Source organism: Melospiza georgiana, chromosome 3, assembly GCF_028018845.1.
Source record: "Melospiza georgiana isolate bMelGeo1 chromosome 3, bMelGeo1.pri, whole genome shotgun sequence".
Lineage (NCBI taxonomy): Eukaryota > Metazoa > Chordata > Aves > Passeriformes > Passerellidae > Melospiza > Melospiza georgiana.
The window spans coordinates 77,941,876-77,962,558 of NC_080432.1; the positions used below are offsets into that span (position 1 = coordinate 77,941,876).

The window sequence follows — 20,683 nt, forward strand, 5'->3', positions numbered from 1 at the left end:
TGCTGGGGAGGAGTGCCATTATCTAAATAGAAATACATACTTGGATAGCAGACACATCAGGAAATTACATACGGCTGAGATACTAATGGCATAAACCACCCTGAGATAGAAATGCTTAAAAAAATGATATGCCAGTAAGAGGTCTGCAGTCTTACTAGTCTCACAGGACTCTCTGGCTTACTCAGGGGCACAGATCACCTTTAATTATGTGTCAAATCTAAGACATTACAGTTACTGTAGGGAAAACTCTATTTCTATCGACAGATGATATAACCTCATCACTTGACCTTGAAGCAGGATTCATCCAGACATACAGAGATTCATAAAAAATGTTTCTGAACTAGCAGATTATTGCCATCTCTTAGTACCGGTGGGCTGAAAATACTCAGTAACTTGTTGCTCTAAAATGCAAGGAGCAGCTTGCAGTGTGGAGCCCTACTCACACAGAATCTGGCCCTCAAGGCTTTGTGGTTCCCGTCTGCTCAAAAGACACTTCCATTGCTCCCTCATGTTTTCCAGAATAACAAAAAAATAGCAGTTTTGGGTTCTTTTTCTGTTTTTAATGATGTCTAGTAGATGTGTTGTTTTCATTTGTAGCATATGTGACGTGGCTTTTAGAAGTAATTTATTTCTGGTGGCAAGCTGCTGAGGCTTGCTCCCATGTTGGCTGTTAGCAATTAACACCTTCTGGTCCACTATGGACAATTTCCCACTTCCTGCTTTTTAAGGTGCTAAAACTAATCTCCACCAGCTCTATCCCTCACAGCTCCATTTCACCCATTTGAGGCTTTTCTCACTGATAGCCAAGGTTTTTCTTTTCCTCCACTAATAATGACATAGGACCCAGAGGATACAGGGAAGTATCCCTACATGCTTTTGTCAAGCATTTCCCTCTGCTAACGAGGAGACTGAGGTGAGATAATATGTGTTAAAACCTTCTCAGAGGTGTTACCATGGACAAACACAAGTTCTGGCTGTGAAAACAACAGGCGTGAGAGGAAGCTACCTCAAGAGAAGGAACTGAGAATGACCTCATTACCTGTAAAATGTTTGGCAGATTTATTTTCATCAAAAAATCCAAGTTTAGACAAATTCTTCCACTTTTTCATGACCTGTTCCTGAGTGGTATCCATGTTTTAAGGTCCATATGAAAATCTCACAAGAACAGCTCTCCTTCAATGTTTTTGCCAGTTTTTATTTTCGGTCATGAGAGCAAAGTTGCAATGATGATGAAAAGCCTTACTTATATGGACTTCACTGCTTAAAACTATTGAGTCTACTTTTACTCCTTGAAACTCCTCTTTTTTGGGGATTTAGATTTGGTTTTTAGGTTTTGTTTTGTTGGGTTTTTTTTTGCATTTTTTTTTAACGTGAAAATGAAGTTTTAAAAATTCAGAGATTCGGACACCTGCAGGACTGTGCCTCTCCACTACCTGATGACATGTTGATTCATTGCAAGCTGACAATCCTAATCTACGTATCCATTAGAGTGAGCGCTGCGGTAAAATTATTTTGGAAAACAATCTCAATTCAATATAAAAATGTAGCGGACACTGCTGATGCTGGGCTAACTTAGCTGCTGGAAGCTGAGCATTCACTGCAGAAGTTTTTAGTCAGAAAAGCTCAGGAGCTTTAATCATCTGCTAATGATGATTTTCAGAGACCAGTGCAAATTCTGCCTTTTCATTATCACTCAGGGGCATATAAGAACAGCGAGGGACAGCTAAGTCCAAGGGCATCCAGAGTAAATCAAATTTTGGAACAAGCCTCTAAAGAAAGAGGAACTCTATGTCTTGAGGAAATTATAGCTTTCAGTCCTAGAGTGAATTCAGGGTTTTTTTGGCTACCCCAAGTGACACCTCCTTAAACACTACATTTCTGCAAAAATCCCAGGAATTAACAAAGCAAGGAAAGAAAAAGACAAAGGGATGCAATTATTTTTTACTACAAATCAATTTATGATGGTTCGATTTCTGAAGGAGAAAGAGTATGATTTAAAAATTTTTCATTCTTTTATAGAGAAGAACCATACTTGAAAAAAAAAAGTTTTTTGATGATGTCAGCACTCAGAACAGAATCATCATTAATATTATTATGTGATTTCCATCTATTAATGAAGCCACATGATTAGAGCTGCTAGAGAAACTGCCTTAATGGAACAAACACAGATAATGGATTTGAATAAATACACAAGCAAAAAGACAACGTCAGGCTCAGTCAGCTGGCAACATTAAATGCCGAGTAAATAAATAGGCTGTGTAGTGCTGTGCCATCCAGCAGGAATGTTATGATGAATGCCTGGATCACTGCTTTCATAGCTTCTGCAGCCAATTTTATTTTGGGTTTTTTTGGATGAAACCATCTTTTTGGGGTTTTTTTTTTTTACAGCTCCTTTTCCAGACAATTCCATTGGTATCCTTTACATGTGCCCTAGTTGTTTGTGTGGTCTGTAATCAACCACAGCCATTGTCAAACACCTTCCCCAGCCCTCCTCGTTTGTCCAGAAAACATTTTCCACATATTCCTAACCCTTTACCACTTAGTTCCCAAACCTATCATATCGGCACAACAGATACTTCTGACAAACTCCCTCTAGTCCACAACTACATTTTTAAACAGAGTCAGAAAAATATTTATAAAGTACCTTTTTAATACATATTTATGTATGAGTAAAGCAGAGTGCTTGATAGCATTTTTAGATGTCAATATACACCAGACATCAAACTTTATTCCAAATTAGCCTCTGTAATGCACAGCAGAATGCAGTATCTATATGGGTATACCCTCTCACAAGCATTTTCAAAAAGGTAAAATCTATTTAAGAGTCCATATAGGGACTTGCCTTTCACAGTATCTAAATCAGTCCAGAGGAGGACATTTCTGGGACAGAACTTGTGAACATCTAGGCAATCCTACACTCAGAATAATTATTTTTAAACACAGTTCTCCAGAAAGCTGCTACTAATAACACATTTTAAACCTTTGGCAGAGCAAAGTATGTGGTGATGTTTCCCCCTACACAAACTGAAATACCAAGACAGTGAAACAGTGCCTGAGCAATCTCTCCTTATATAAGAGTCAACATTTCCTTTGCACATTGGCTTTTAGCATCTCTGCAAAATGCCAGTGGGGACCAATGTTTATAAAACTTATGTTGTAATATGCTTAAGTGCTTTGTGCTGGAGTACAGAAGTATTTTTTTGACTGTTCATTTTTGCACAGAAATTAAGTCATTGCTGCTTTGGAACACTTTTAGCATTGTATCACAAGACTGTTCAATCAGTGAAGAACTTAAGCTTCAGGGTTGTTCCCTTAAAAGATCAAAGACCAATCCAAAAATCATTGTTCCTGTAAGAAAACATGAGCTTTTCAGTATGCTGATAAATGTACCACGGCCTAATACATTTTGTAGTTGTTATCCTCCACAGAGCCCTACCCTCCTTATGTCAAGAGAACACATGATATTTTTTCTCTTTTATTTAGCTTCTAATCTATGTGTTCTGTGAAGGTGAATAAATAAAATTGTTACAAAAAGAAGAGTGGCTGAGAAATGTACTTAAATGGATTCACTTCCCACACCTCATCTAGAAACGAAATCTCAAAGAAGGGAAGAGATGTGCAGGAAAGGCACAACCCTCCATAAAAAATATAGACTGTCAAAGAGAGCATCATTAGATAAACAGTACCAAAGCACACTGCCTAATGTAATGCATTTCTCATTTTGGAGGTCAGATTGGTTACACAGGCCCTATGGCAAAGCAGTGACAGGGCCATGGAGCTACTCTGCCCAAACCTCCCCTCAGAGAGAGAGCACCCCAAAATCTCTCCCTTCATCTCCTACTTCCCAGCAGTTAAAAGTTGGCTGCTATTTCTTTCTGTCTAGTAAGTGAACTACTGAATTGCCATGGTCAGCACCTGGAACTAGCAAGCTCATCTTTGCTTGCATCTGAGCTCTCCTCAGTCTATGTAAGATCCAAAGCATTCTTAAAGTATTTCCCAGCAAGGCAAGAACAACCAGAATTCAAAAGTACTGATGTTTACTTTAGCTTCTAGCACCCCAGTCTTTGAGATCTAATGCTTCATTCTTTGCTAATGAAGATTTGTTGGTGTTTTTTTCAGTTCATCCAATACGTATTTCTAGGTAATGTAAATATAGAACAAATGTTAGTGGTATATGTGACTAAATCATATTGCTTGTTGCTGTTCTGCAGAAGCCTTTATCCCCACTGCTTTCTATAAAACAGTTTCAGAGAGCCACTCACCTTGTCTGACGGCTAGTGTTGTCGTGTAGACCAAGAACAGAAGGATATAATTGAGGAAGCTCTGGAAAACAGGTGTGTTGGCATGGAAGTCTTCTGACAGATACTTGCTTGTGAGACCAATGCCACAGATAAGGAGGGAGAGTACCTGGCCAAGTGCCACAGACAGCAAGAGATCCCTGAAAGGAATGAGAATAACAGACATAAAACACTCAGCCTCCTCACTAAGGAGGAAATGCTCATCCTCCTCCAGGAATCACGTTCAGCATTTCTGGGACATGGAAGAAACATGATGCTTCAGTCAACGAGGGGACCTGCTGGGTATAGCCAACATAACATTTCCATTGTTCCTGCTCTTATCATGAGCATAAACATTGTGCCAACATAGTAGTTCTTATTCACATGTTAAGCAACAGCAGATGGCACGTCCCTACCATTTAATTTTGCATTTCACATTTCACAAAGGATAAATGATAGTTTAAATCAACCAAAACACAGAACTGGTTCCTTTGAGCATCCTCCTTAAAAGAAAGACCCAGGGTTATCATTCAGACACAGTGGGAAACACAGCTTTCAGGACTTAGCAGCCAAAGAGAAAAAGAAGATAAAGGATCATGTTTCATCATCAAGATGAATATACATTTTATCATATAAACTATTATTCCATCTACTCTGGATAAATATATTTACATTTTGTTTCACCTTTCCAAGTGCTTACTTTCTCTTCTGTTTGATGGGAACACGAGATTGCAATTTTCCCCTTCCTGTCTCCTTCTGGTTGCTAGAAATATACTTTCTGGTTAGGCTTTTTGCTTTAATCTGTTTTTCTTATTTTTCATCTCCAGTATCTTCTGCATTCTCCTATTACAATCCCATTCTCCTTCCCCACAGGCTTCAAATAGTCTCTTCATTTGTGCATGTTCTCTGTCTTCCTATAATATTCTCTTTACTGCAGAAATTGCTACATCTGAAAGATTTTTTTCCTCCAAATACCTCCATCTCTTTTACTCTTCTTGTAGACTTTATTATCAAACCACACAGCCCAACTGAGTCTAAACAATCTTCCTTTTCCAAATTCTGGCACAGGATCTCCCATGCCCACAACACAGAAATATCTGTATTTTTTAAATTACCCTTAAGAGTTTTCCCAGGTCCCCCATGTGTCACCAATCTCATGCTGACCAGGCCTGCTCTACAGCTACACCCTCCCATGCAGAAAAACGAAATGCAAAAAGTGTTGGTCTGGTAGAGAAGCAAGCAAAAACAATGCCAGGGAGAGCAAAAGGGGATCCAAAGGGGACATCTGGTCTGAGCCCTGCCCACTGCTACTGCTGCTGTCACCAGCCCCCAGAAAAGAGGGGCTGAACTCCCTGGGGAAGACGTGAAGGAGAGGAGCATGTTCTGCAATGTCTCATTGGAACCTGGAATGAGGAAAGGGAACTAGGCAATCCTAAGGGAGTAGAGGAAGGAGGGCAGCACCCTGCTCAGCTATAACACTATTTCATGTGTGTTCTCTGCCAGACAGTTAAAAAAATATTGCTTCAAGGCTGCTTTGCTTTCCCTGACAGATTTCCCTGACCTCGGCTCTGCGTGTTTGGCAGTGATGAGCATCTGTGCTCCCACAACTTGGTAAACTCAAGTGTCAAGCTCGTTTCCCTTTTTCTCATAAACAATCCTCCCACTAATGTGTCGTGGTGTCAGTCATGGCGTGATTTAACCAAAGAGACACTGGAAAGCACGGGAGGCTGGGTGCTCATATTCAGCTAACATACCTCGCTGACAAACAGCCTGACACACAGAGTAAAGAACAAACTTTATTGGGCTAAACCCTGTGTTTTGATGGGAGACTGCTGCATAAGCAGCAAGTAAGACTCTACTACTGCTACCTCTGCCTTCACATTACTCACTCTACTGTGAAACACAACCAAGGGAAACAAACACACTCGACAGAGGTGACATCCAAGACCATGATGCAGATGCTGCCTACACTATTGATCCTCAGCTCCTGCTGTTATCTGCTCTGCTGTTGACATGGAATAGGAAATTTGAGTACTGACTGCAATTTAAATCCACATATTAATCTTGCACCCTATTTACAGTTCTTCATTTAGCTGGATATTGTTTCCTACATCATTCTGTAATTAAGCTTCATGCAGGGTTGTCCTCTTGCCTACTGCCATTTCTATAGTTCCATTGCCTTAGTAAATTAGGTGTTTGCAAATCGGCTCCTGGCTTTACATGAAATGCAGGTGTGTCCCTGTATTTTGGCTGTGCCTGTGAGTGAAAGTTTTATTACATTCACTGGGGGACTGCACCTGCTCTGAAGAGAAGCATCTTGGATCCTGCTTAGATTTACATAAAGCTAAACACAACCTCTCTCAGGAAAGGATTCTTACAATAACATATTTCTTGCTCCCTAGGGCTGTGAGCTGTTGGGAACCACAGTAATCACTACGTTTTTTCTGCCTGGTAGCAAGTTTGATAAGGTCTTACAAAAGGCATATTTTCTAGCTCAGCTCTCTATATTCAGGTGCGTCACCAGGCCTGACCAGTCTGCACTGACATTATCATTAAAAATCCAACTAAAAAAACCTGAAAAACACCAGGTAAATTTCAAAGCTGTGTTTGACAGCTGTAGCCCTCTCTGGTGTATGTTTTGATTCTCTCATTGCTATTTGGCTATTTATAAAACAACCACATTTTTTCATAGTTGGTTCTTTGCCAAGTCATTCAACCACATCTACAAGTGACAGTTTTCCTAAAGAGTCAAGGTCTACAGCATACATACAGCCTGCCCTCAGCCTCTGGATTTTACATTTCATAAACTTATAAACAAGAAGGTAATTCAAATTTTATGGTCTTATTCCTGAAAAGTCATTGAGAACACCTCTCTATGTCTTCTGTCAATTTCAAAATGTGTCCAAAAATCCACTTGCTATTGCATAATTGAAGTCATCAATGAACACAAAGGGTAATTGGAGTTCAGTTCATGGACAAAAAATCAAGGCTGTGAACCTAAACACCTCCAAGTCTGTAAGTAATTTCTAATTTGAAAGCACTTTTGAGTGAAAATTGTCTTTTAGAGATAAAACTGAATGCAAAAAATGTAGAAAACTACTTTGTGGGAGTCCAAGTGCAAGCAGTGCCATTAATTGCTGTCTTTCAAAACACTGACTACATAAATGATACTGCGTACATACTTAGTGCTGGTCTCTGATTTTTTCACACATTTGGTATTTCTAATTATCTAAGAAAACTCACTCTGAAATCAAGCTGTTTTGTTTCTCTTCCAGTCAGGACTTAGTTAAACATTTCACAGTTGATGGACGGCACAGAAAGATACAAATCTTTTATTCTTATTTCATGAGTGCAAAGAGTAGCATGTTAGATGTTTAAGCAGATCTAATTCAAGTGTCCATTAAATGCTCAGACTTGAAGCAAAGGTGATCTGTTTTACAAAAATTACCTCTTCATGCCCACATTAAACTCTCCTGCCACACCTAGTAACATGTCCATTACAGACATGAATGACAAGCAGTGGCACAGAAGATTCTGTGTCCTCCCCTTCTCTCACCACTGTAGGCTCTGACACACTAACCATTATCATGGAAAACAGTAATGAAATGAAAAGTAAGTAAGAGAAAGCAAATCACAAGGTCAATAAAATGCTAATTTTTTCCTTGGCTGAATGTAAGAGAACAACTCATCTCTGTCCAAACAGAAAAGTGGAAACAAATCTTAAATTGTTTAAATTGGTGACAATGTCAGCAGCAATACAGAAAAATACAATTTTTTAAGAAACCTAATAACCAGTATAAGATACCTGAATTTTACAAAAAATGCTGGTAACATTGACTGTATTCAATTTTTTTCCCCTGTTAACGGTGATCTAATAATATAAGAGTCTTAACTCCTGAGCCTTTAATACCTAGATAAGAATAATAACATAGCCATTATTTTTAAGAATAAGCAGCAAGCAAATACTGAAGAGTTCAATGGCTGTGGAAAACCAACTATTTCCTTTAGACAAAGAAAAAGACACTAACTCAGTGCTGTCATCTCTGGCACTCATAAGTATCTTCCCAAAAATCATAATACTGTTGAAATTTGTAACATGGCTTCTATCTGCAACACTTTCTGTGTTGCTTTTCATGTGCTCCACCACTCAGGAGATGGCACAAAGGATGATTTCTTCCCTAAGCTTTTTGGTCTATCGTGCTGGCTTCAGCAGCACATTCATTCACTGAGGATGCAACATTCATTCATATCTTGAAGAAAGGCTGTGTAGTTTGATGGCCTTCAAACAGTACACCAGAAAGAGAGTCTCAGCACAAAAAGCTTTATAAAAGTGAGGGTTTCAGGATCCAATTTCTCTTTAGCTGAGTGCTATTCTATTTCTCTACTTGTATTCTATTTAAATCAAAACAAAGCAATCCTTCAAAAATCCCGTTTTTCCCTCAGCAACACCAACAGTACTTTTTCAAACCAAGTTAAAACAGGGAAAGATCTTCAGCTTGTAGTTAAGCTTTGATCTCATAAATGCGTAGAATCATTGAATCATTTAGGCTGGAAAAGGTCATTTAGTCCAACCATTAACCTAGGATCAGACTGGTATTTTTAAGTGAGAAGTAGGTCAGAATTACTCCTAAATCTCCAGGTGTCATATTGTTAAGTACGTTTTTCACAGCATACTAACAGAATTTTAAAAATACTTCTTTATTGTCTCTTTGGAAGTGGAGCCAGAAGACAAAGCCTCATCTTGATGTTGGAAGCCATTTAATTCTGTTTAAATGTCTGGGCTGGTAGCTGCTGTGCATCCTTTTCACTTGTTCCTCCAGGCTTATGGAAATTTCTGTCACTTGAGTGTCTCCTTTATCAGCCATGACAAAGCCAAACTTCTGAAGGCAGACATTCTCATATCAAAGAACTCTGGAGCTAGTGCTTGGTTCCTTGCACATGCACACTGGTGCAATAAAGTGTACTAAACAGCTATCTGCAGGTTATTCTGTAATTATTCTACATGAAATTAAAATATTAAGTTCTGAATTAAAATATTTATATATACTATTAAATATTTTATTAAAATATTTAGCTCTGAATACTAGTTCATTCCCATATCCTCCCCCGAGCACAGAAACACAAAACTCTCCACAACACAAAATCAAGGCAGTGCAACATTGAGAAGGAGCCACACAATCACAGCTGCTGTATGCTGGAGAATCAATGACATGCAGAGGGTGGCCAAGTGATTTAAACATTCAGGCCTATTCAATTGACACTAAATCCTGTTTTAAAACTGACTCTCCATGTCAGTTTAATTTAGCTGCTTTCCCTCCTCTCTCTTGCACTTTATTTGGTATCTTTCCACTAGTAAGTCCCCACTGCATCAGTTTAAGAGTATCTCAGATGGTAAAGAACAGAGGCTACCCCTACTTTTAATCTCTAGCATGAGGTGTGTTAATCCTCCAGCAGGCCACAGGCTCCAGCAGACAAGAGATTGGCAGTCTGTTTCCTGAGCCAAAATTTCACTAGAGGAACACATCTGTAAAGGCTGCTTTACAGCACTGCTGGAAAGGGCCTGCAGGCAGGATTGTGCTTTCTCCAGGGCGGTAATGACCGCAACACAAAGTTACCACTCCAAATGTTCCAAGAGTGTATTTAAAAAATGAAAAAGCAGATACACTTCATTCAGAGACTGATGACTGCTATGCCATAGTGAAGCTGATGATGTCTGTCACAGCACTGTGATGCTGCCAAGCTTCTTCACTTGAGTGCATTTTACTGTGTTTCTATAAAAGCGTGAGGAGAAATAAAACAAGGTCTTAAAAACTTCACACTGATTCAAAGTAAGCTGAAGTTATGCCCCTGTATCCTGTAGGAATCCAGTCAAGTTTATTTAAATGTTTACAGGTGGATATAGAATCTTGTTTTAAAATTCTACTTATCTGGTAGAAATGTCGATGCATATTACTACAGAAAACCCAGGAACAGGACATGCCAAAATCACAAATACTAACTGCCATCACCAGCATGGAATGTCACTATTTCCACTGCAGCTGAGTTCCCAAAGTTCCCAAGTTCCCACACCACCCCCCACTTGAATCGCTGCTTAATGAGGACACGGACATTACTTCCATATTTTGTGGTTCACACTTAACACTGACACAGGCAGCTTGTGAAAGAATAAATTAACAAGATTTGTTCTGGACAATCAACTGAGGTCTCTCTGACAGCTAAAGCTGCAGATTTTCTAATAGCTTTGAAGCATATGAAGTCTCCTATTAGTCCTGCATTGCTCTGAAATTGATTGCATCTAGAGAACAAGATTCTACACTAATTTTGCATGGAAACTTGTCTTTTCTTATTTTCCCCTTATTCTGACATGCCTGTTACACAGGGAGAAATTCTACAAGTTGGCATATACAACCCTTCCCTGTACAACCCTTCCCTCCTGTCTCAATAAAGTAAGGATTGCAGCAAGTATCTTCAGTTAATGCATCAAAGCTGCTGCACACTGCTTTCGAGCAATTTACAGAAGCAGTCCCAATACTCTATAGCTAAATGTTTACAGCACTAATAGCAACCACATCACCCAACACATATACTGACAATAACATCATGGGCTGATGTGCCATGGTATTCTATTGGTCACCTGCTCCCACAGTCTACATCCTCTGGATTCATTCTAGATGAAATCTCAAGAAAATACAGTGGGTCTGTGGGTCTAAATAAAAGACACTTTTAATATTTCTGGCAAGGAAGAACAAACCGATGTAAAATATTTTCAGAATATAGGTATTAAGCCATTGCTGAACAGTGAAACACCAAAGTCTGGAGCCCAACTAAAGCCACACTGCATTAAAATACAAACAACACTAAAATTAACTGACAAATCAGAGAGAAACCCATGCAACACCAAGCCTATCCATCACTTAATTCCTGAGTCATTATTGGGAAATCTTTATTGTGATGTACAGGCTTTGTATCTCAGCACAAAGGGTGGGTTTTCCACACAGTGAGTTGCAGACTACCTCAAGCTTCCACTGAGGCCCAAAAGAAATTCTCTGTGCCATAAGCTGGGGGTAGGAGGGGAGCTCTGCACCTCTTTGTTCTCATCATCCTCTCTTGCCACCGCCCCAGCAACTTGTCACTTGCCCTGCAGCTCTGGATCAAGCTCCACAGCTTCTTTCTCCAGCAGGCCCAGCACCTCATTGCAGCAACCAAGGGACAGCCCTGAGGGGCAGCGGAGGGACAGCCAGACCTGGACAGACAGACAGCACTCCCCAAGAGCTGAAGAAGCCCCAGCAGCCACTGCCTTGGCTGGAAGGACACCCTGGGGAGGCTGCCCAAGTTTCTTATCCCTTGCTTACTGGCTGTCTTAGTTGCTTTGAGATTTTTCTATTCAAGCCATTAAGGTTCTAATTTGTATTCAAATACAACTGGGCTTGATTTAAAGAGCCTTTTGGGGATATCACTTAAAATCAAGGTGTAGGTACATCTGCCTCAAAGCTGTGACAGACTCAGGCTCTGCTGCTTTTCTGTGATAGCTTGAGGGACCAGCCCAGAATGTTGACACTGGATGAAAACAAAGCAGAATCACATTTAGCAAGCCTTGGGAGTCTCTGAAGCAGTTTCGTAAGATGAGCTTTTACCTAATAAAATTCCCAATTCTTGTATATTGCCAGTTACAGCAATTCTTGAAAATGGGTTTAATTTACCATACACTTATAACCCCAACTTCACACACAAACATGGTCATAGTTATTGTGTTTTACAACACTTTAGCAACTGGAATTTACTGGAATCTTTTTTTAACACTATTCTTTCACAGATAAAACATATCTCTGCACTTAATAGTTAACTATATACTGTTGAGATATCTGCTGCACTGACTCTAAGTGCAAAGAAGGCACTCCTTTTTTAATCATTATTGTTGAATAAGATGTATGTTTAAAGATAGAAAGCACGGTGACACAACTTCCATGGATTATCTTGATGGAGTCCAGTGCTAAATCCTTACAAGCAAATTGGAGGCACGGTGTGGGGGTGTGTGTGAGTGTTGGTGCAATTTGCTTATAGTGATCTTCACCCTACCAGTGAGCTAACAAAGAAAATAAAACATGCTTATCCTAAAATCATGCCTAGGTTTTGAAACAGCCATCTGCCTTCCAATCAGTAATTTCCTGGTTCCTTTTCAGGTAAAAATCACCAGATTTGGAGCCCTACAGGCTTTTTCTCTTTAAGAATGATGGTTTCTCCATATACAGTTCTTGGCAACTTCTCAGCCTATACTGGATAGACTGGAAATATTTCAATCTTTGTGATTAAATCAAAAGCACAGTTATAGATGACCATGAGATAGAAGAATTGTATTTCAGGTTATTTTAGTCAAATAAATTGACTGAAGCTAGCTGCAGTCCATGAATTTTTATAAAGTTCACTGTCTAGCCAAGTAGGTCTAGAGAAATTAGGATATAGAAATAAATAAATATGTAAATATTTGATCTAGATCGGAATAATAAGTGACAGAATTAACTTTCCATACAAGAGCTTACAAAACTTGTTACAAACACCAACTGCTGAATATGGTACTTTTGAAATACTAACTTCTTCCATCATTATCCAAAAATTAATTCAAAAGTGATATTTCCAGTCTTAGAAATAGAGTTAGAGACTCAATTATGTATTAAGGGTGAGCTGTAATTTCTCAAGCTAGAAATTCATGTGACAGCCACTGAAAATACCACATTTTTGCCAATGAAATTGAGGCAGTCATTGGGCTGCTGATCAGTTATTTTTATCATTCAAGAATAAAGCATACAAACAGATGTGGTTTTGAGATAGATATTTATCTTTACTCCCTCCCAAACGCACCAGTCTGAGCTTTTAGATGTTGAAAGTAATGAGGACGTGGAAGGACTGATGGCTCTCTGTCTCTTGTAGAAAAGAAATTCACTGTCAAATTGCATTAGCTCATCTCACTTGCAGTGGTTTTTACGCCTAAGGCTCAGGACATTATAAATACAGTGACGAATATCTTTAGATAATACGAGAACGAGTTATAAAGTTTCAGTTCAGTTAAGATCATCATCAGCTCCCAGTTTTCTCAGAGGAGCTGAAAGCCTACAGTAATAGACCTGGATGATTCCCAGCATCAAGAAAAATAGCTCACCAGTGCCCAAAGTAGTACAACATCACTTCTTACTGCTCTCTTGCCATTACTGTACGGTGCTAATACAGTTTAAAGTGATGGGGGTTTATGGACTCTTACAGCTATTGAGAGACAGTTGATAAAGGAGGAGATGAAAAGCATTACAGCTCCTGCTATACTCCTGCCACTGATAAGCCAATCTTGATTGAACGGTCTGATGGAAAACAAGTTCATATGACTCAAGATTCCTCAAGTGATAGATGCTACTGTGACTTAATCAGTTTTGTCAGAAACACAGAAGTATGGGCTTGGAGTTCCTAGAAAATAGTATGTATGTGAGTCAGGATGATGGATGATTTCAGATTCTTCCTGGTGCTCCCAAAAGCGGCAAAATTTATTTATGAATTTCTGCCCCCATGAAATTCATAACTCCAAGCATATGCAAATGTGTGTACTGACTGATCATCTACAATTAGGCAACTGCAAAAATTATAGCTTACGTGTAAAACTGGAGGTCAAAAAAAAAGGTGTTAATATTGAAAATGCCTCTATGAATATCATGGCTGGCTTTTGAAGAACTAAAGCTACTAATTCAATTATTACAAGAGGTATAATTTTTTTCCTTTTTTTAATATCAGTGCATTTGCAAAATAAATAACGTGGATTTTTCATTCTAGAGAGCACTTAATATCTATTATAAATATTTAATTTAAAAATCAAATTTATCTGGCTGGATTATGCAAAATATTTTTCTTGGATAAAACTAACTACATTTAAAACTTCAGAACAAAAGAGTTACTTTTTTTTTTCTCTGTAACTCTTGAAAATTGTTGCAGAATTAAAAAACCCTGCTTCTGTGGATGACATTTTCTCCCCAAGTAGGTATATGCAATTCCCATAAGTTTGCATTGTTTTTACAGTGAGTTTCTACTCCATAAAATATATGCTTGAAGCTTGTAAAAGAAACCTTAAGAAAAATGTCCTTAAATTTGGCCCTGAATATTGGCCTCTTGATTGCACCCCTGGTACAGAAAGACAAAGGATACCCACATTAGCATTCCATCAAGGACAGCACTAAGCCATTGCACACTTTTCCAAATCTCCACCTGCTTCAAAGGAGAGATGCTCATGTGCCTGTGGCTCATCCTAACTTCAGCTCTTTAAGGCTCTGACCTTCTTTTGCTTTTTCCCATGTGTGGGTTGTATTGCTGCTACCTCATTCTGCAGCCCCTCAAGCAGGAGTAATGCTCAAAGTTGCTTGTTCATGGATATTATGACAAACATAAGGACATGAAAGTTTTATGTGTTTTTTTTTTCCCAACAGTTCTTTAATGCACAGAGGCCAGAATTTTCCCCCTTTGTGTGAGTGTCTTTATCCTATTCTTGAACGTGAAACTTGCATACTGAGTTTCAGGGTGGCACAACTTCATTATGGAGACAGAGAAAACACCCTCAATAGATCTACCACTAATCTGGCGGATGACAGGCCACAGGATGCAGAATATGTGAGTCTAAGTCCTCAGAACAAGACCCCTGAAACCACTTAGGCAAACAATTTAAGAGTTTGGCTGCTTAACTGAGCTGGGTGTCACCTTCTGGTCGAGAAGTTTGTGCTCTGGCTCTAGAGACATTGCAGAGGCACAGCTGGAAAGTGAATTCCTGGTTTGGGTCAGTAACTAGCCCGGGGCTACAGTCATGATGGGTTTCAGCAGACAATACCCTTCCTGGCCCAGCTGGATCAATTGTGAGTGCCCCACTTGCAGGACTTGAAAGGTGTTGAGTTTTCTTCTCTGTCTGCTACTGGTCCTTTCTGAAAGCAAGGTCCCTCTCTAAGGCATTTTGAGTTGGGTGCCCAGAATTGATTCAGCAATAACCCAGGTCCTCTCTGCCTTCCTACTTCTAAGATACAGAAGGGTCTTGCAGGAAAGGAAACACTTGGTGAAAAGGGGCACAGCAAAACCAGCCTTACAGAGAGGTGGAGTAGTACTTCTCCTTCTCCTTTCCCTTGTTTTTGCTGTTTGTTCAGTACTCAGTAGTGCTAAAATCATTACTCAGCCAACACTAAACAAGAGGTCCAAACTTCCGCAGCTGTATTCTTCTGCATTCTGCTTACAATTCAAAAATAAAAAAAAAAAAAAACATTATAAGTGGAAATTACAACTGGTCAAAATTCAACTCTTGCTAAATGAAAAGTCCAACAACACTAAGTTCTTCACTTTTAGGAATGAGTGTGGTGGTTCTGGTTTACTGCTCTACCCTTAGGCTCCAAGATAAATCTCTCGCTTCCTCTCTTCCTTTCAATTCAGTGAAACTGCACGACTGCCTCTGTCAACACTGTAAATTTACTGCAGACCTGACACACAATGATGGGGCAGGCTCAGCTGAAAAAACATAAAGCCGTTGATCTAATTTTTCCTGTTTTATTAGAATTCAGAACTGCAAGGAGTTTGAAATAAATAAAAATAAATAAACTGTAAGTGGTCTGGGAAGTCGCCAGCTGCAGATTTTGAGAGTCAAGACAGAGAAATTCCTGGCTTACAGGAACCTGATGCAGTGCTAAGGTATGACCAAAGTCACTAATGACCTAAAGAAGGAGAGTGATGAATCACTTAAATGAAAATTGTGAAAAAAACATAAGCTGTAAAAGTCCTCTTGAAGGAAATAAACCAAGTGACATTTGCCAGAACATTCCTCCCTGCCTTCCAGGTTGCTTTATTGCAATTTCTTCACAACAGTAGCATCTAAATTTCAGATATGCAAAAAAAGAAAACTCAATAATGTAAAAGATTTTCTGAGTGGGCACAATTTTGCCTTGCCAGCACTGAACTGTAGAATCATGCAAAGGCAATGAGCAGGCTGTAACCAGGCCACTGGGGGTGTCCTCAGTGTGTGCAGCTGATGTGCCATCTCCTTCCCATACACAACACAACGGCAAAACACACCTGACCCAGGAGAACCAGAGGATCTTTTGCCTCCCAGCCATATACAAGTGTGGTCACAACCTTCAGCTGGCAAGTTTATTTTATTTCCCCTCCCAGCGTGATTCACATCTGTGCTTGCAGCACAGAGAGCAGGGGGTCAATCTGACAGTTGAAAATGTGAGGAAAAATCAGGGATGAAATCATATTTTGTGCAAGCATGACGTTTGTGACACTTTGCTTTAAGGCTTTAGACTGCTACTGTTGCAAAAATACATGCATAAACTTATCATTAGCATTAAAAAGATTAGGAAGAATTTCCATGTTACTCAATAGCATCTGCTCTGCAGAAATCACCCTTCTGAAAGGCATCTGAGGCTGTAGTTATAACTGAAGGACAAAATCCCAGTCATAGCTCTCTGTTTCCTTGCCTTTTGGAATTGAAGTAAACCATTAAATTGGATTTCACTGTAATGATATGCAGTATGTTCCTCACTGACGGCTTTTTATTCTTCTTAGTAAGAAATAAGTTGAGAAAAGCCAGAGAGAAAAACCTCTCATAGCTGCAGAAGGGAATCAAGTGACACACCCATCATACAGAGTGCACAGCTGGGCTAAGTGCTTATGTTCATGTGGGCCATCCTGCAACATGACTGCAGATATCTCAATTGTTGCTTTTGAGCAGCATGCACTGCTTAATTTATGTGTGGAAGGGATTATCTGACAAGGGCCATGCAGGGCTGTAAAGTACCTAAATACTTCAGAGATGTATCATACTACCTTTTGATTTACTGCCTTCGTTTACTTACCAAATAAACTAAAATTTAATTCAGTTTGAATTGTATTAGTTTGCGTAAGTCAAACGCTCTTGTTTGAACATATGGATCATCCATGGTTATATCTGAGTCAAGCAGGTGCAACAGGCCATGACAGGACTTGCTGGAGAGAGGACTTGGGAGTGAGCTCTCCAAAGGCCACTGATCTCACCCCTGTTTCCCCCATGAAAATTTTGCTGCAGGTCAAACATCCCAGTGGCCTGCCCAAGAGGGAGCAGGGAAATCCAGACAAGACTGAAAAGTTGGTGATACCTGTGAAATACCATACCATGACAGGATCTCATTCTGCTTCTTCAGATTCTGTCTGAAAGGAATAAGATGTCTTTACAAACAGACTGTGTGAATCTGCTTGCAGGTACAGTCAGGTATTTATAGAGAAGTAACAGAAGGAACTATTAGTTCTGGAAAACGTTACTAACCAACATGGACTGTTGCTCAGCCAAGGCCATGTTAAATCTCTAAACCTAGAGAAAAAGAACAAAGACTTACTAGAATTATGAATAGCTTCTTTCTTTCTTTCTTTCTTTCTTTCTTTCTTTTATATAAAAGAGGGAGCCATATTAGAGGGGAGAACAGTGTAGGCAATTCAGGAAGTCTGTGCCTTCCAAGAACCTCAGCCAGTGGGGAAAAGTAACAGGGTGATGGGGCTGGGAACGTAGGATAAAACCGGGGCTGTGTCACCCAAGAATTTCAGAGACCCCATGAGAAATGCCCCATGACCTCTCCCTTTATCCAAATAAAGTTACAGGAGTCCTCTGTCTCCTTTTTGGACATAAACCTGTGGCACTGTGGATTAACTTTCCTAACATGTTCTTTGTCAAGATTTATTTTCTTGGGAAGACAGATGGAAAGTACATCGTAGAAGACTGTTTGCAGATGCAGATGACCAAGCTAACCCAAATTTGGCAGGACAACGGCCCTTTGAATGTTCAAATGAAATTGATGAGGATGATTCTTCTCCTAGTGAATATTTTCCATTGCTCCCTAAGTCGGATTACTAGGCCAAGTGCCTGGACAGACATCAGAGGGCCTTACAGGGGAAATTATCTGAACAAAACAGTGGCAGTCAATGAGAAAATTTTAGCATCAAATCATGCCACATTGCTGCTACAGCTTCCTTACTGCATGCACAGGTGGGCAGTATAGGGTCCTTCAAACAGGACAGCAATCTGAGACCCAGACACTGTTTTTTTTACAGTTTTCATTGTTGGGAAGTATCACACTTCACCTGTGTGCACCGCGCAACTACATGAGGTACAGAATATCATCAGTATCATGTTAAGGTTATTTATAAATATATTTATCAAAAAATAATTTCAAGCTCAACTAACATGATTATGAATATGCAGGAATACTTGAGAGATATCATGGGACAAGATAAGAACAGATTAATCTTGTAATTAATTGTGCTTGAATTTAATTTATATGCTTTTATTATTTAGTACCTGTGTCAACCACTTAATCTGCCTGCAAATCACTTCTTTATATAATATTAATGTAACATTCTATATTGAAATTCATCAAACTATGGAAATCAGATATTAGGAAGACTCATTATATCATCAATTTATCCTCTTCTACTTTAAAACAGTTCAAGACCTGTGGCTCCAGAAACTACTCCTTCAAGAAGAGTATTTCAGTTCAAGAAAGAGCATTCATAGCAGAATGAACAATGTCTTTCCATAGTGAGAGATCAGAATTAAAAATCCAATTTACACTGTGGAACAAACAACCACTTTGAGAAGGAAGAAATAACAACAGTAACATTAATTTCAACACAAACCTTGCACAAAGGTCATTGATTTTACAGCTCTGTACAGATGACATTCTGAGAAAAATGAAGATAATACAGATTTCTGCAATAAGAGACCTACTAATTTGTCTGCACAGCCTGCTCAAAACATTTCATGCCCAAAGATGGAGATGGGACTGCTTGGGGTGCTGAGGAGCTGCTGACTGAGCACAGGGAGAGATCAAATCAGTGAGAAACATCAAAGTAATCACTTGTTTAATCTTTGCTAAATTGCTTGCTTAATCTTTGGGTTAGTCTAATGAATGTTTAGGGCATTCCTGAACTACTCAGCTGGGAGGGTGCATGGCTGTATTTCAGAAGAAACGTCTGGATATGAGAATAGTTGGAAATTGGCACTGTTGTGAGAAGGGGAAGAAATAGCCAAGATGAGAACAACCTGGCTACAGGATCCTTGGAGGTCATCCTGGCTCTGGCTGGGATCAATTACCAACCTTTGTCTCAACCCATGTATTTTTTATCTCACTTTCTCCCCTTGAACTGCTGAAAAGAAGGAGTGAGAGAGCAGCTTGGTGGGCACCTGTCAGCCAAACAAGGTCAATCCACCACAGGAGTGGAGATGATCTTGCTGCACCTCGTCTCACCTCAAGACACTTCTGCCATCCTGCTGCTTGCGCCCAACACCAGGAACATGGAATCTGCAGCAGCAGCAGCCATGCTGAGGCCACGCTGTCTGCTGAGCTGGTTTCATATCAGGGTCAACCAGTTAAAAAAACCCAGCAACTCTGTACCTTCTGACCCTGTGGCGAGTACTTGTCAGACTTCCCATTGTGTCTGATTACTTCTGCAAGGTCAGACAGATTACTTCAGTAATCCAGGATGGCTTGTGGGATAGAAACTAGTTTAGGTCCAGAGGTCTTACCTACCCTTGCAGTGGGGATCAGGAAAAGCAGGCAGAGGTCTGTAACTATGGGATATTTTCAGAACACCTAGTCCCAGTTCCACCACAGACCCCCATGGATATCTTCAGCTCTCTCTGCCTCAATTTTATCTCCACTGTTGTGTCTGTTCAAGTCAAAAAATCTCAGGGAAAAGACTCCTTTCTGTATTAAATGAGACTTTATTAAATGAGCCTACCATAAAGCCTTTATGTAGGAAGCAGAATAGGAAGAGAGGAGCAACACAAAAATAGTCTCTACAAGAAAACCCAGTGGAAGATGCCTTCCAGTGTTGGAGGTTTCACCCCTTCTAACTCCTTGAAGGCAAGACCTTTTTATCCTGCAAAAAGTATATTGTATTGTCTCTTTGTAACTGCAATTTATTTTTTACTTGGGAAAGCTGACGCCTTACACTTTCCTCTTTTCCATTTTCAGCAAACCTTTTGTTGTGTGACACCTTTTGGCTCTTTGTAATAAAAATGCTTTCATTGCCTGGATATATTGATTTTCAGTTTCCTGAAGCTTTGTGCTTTTCTTCTACAGTTTCGCTGACACAGCTTAGGCTGAACCTCACAATCCCATTCCCTCTTGCTCCTGACTGAAGAAACAGTTCTCATCAAACTGGATGAAGATCATCAGGCATTTAAAACCTATGTCCATTCAGCTCCACCTCCTCTTTTGTCCATTCTTTTAATCTCTTCCATCTTCCTCTCAGCGTTGCAGGACAGAAATTGAATAGAATTTAGACTGGTTTTGTTTCAAAAGGAAATCTCTGCCTTGCTATACTTCTGCAAATAACTGACCTGTTGAGATGGGACAATGGATAATGGT

General features: G+C 39.6%; 1 protein-coding gene across 1 annotated transcript in view; it reads right to left on the bottom strand.

Annotated features, from left to right (window-relative positions):
* Nucleotides 1-20,683, bottom strand: part of SLC35F1 (solute carrier family 35 member F1) — a 228,740-nt gene that overhangs the window by 92,185 nt on the left and 115,872 nt on the right. Inside the window, exon 2 of the mRNA XM_058021134.1 lies at nt 4,263-4,438. Within this exon, the coding sequence (XP_057877117.1) occupies nt 4,263-4,438 (176 nt within the window). The remainder of the gene's footprint in view (nt 1-4,262; nt 4,439-20,683) is intronic.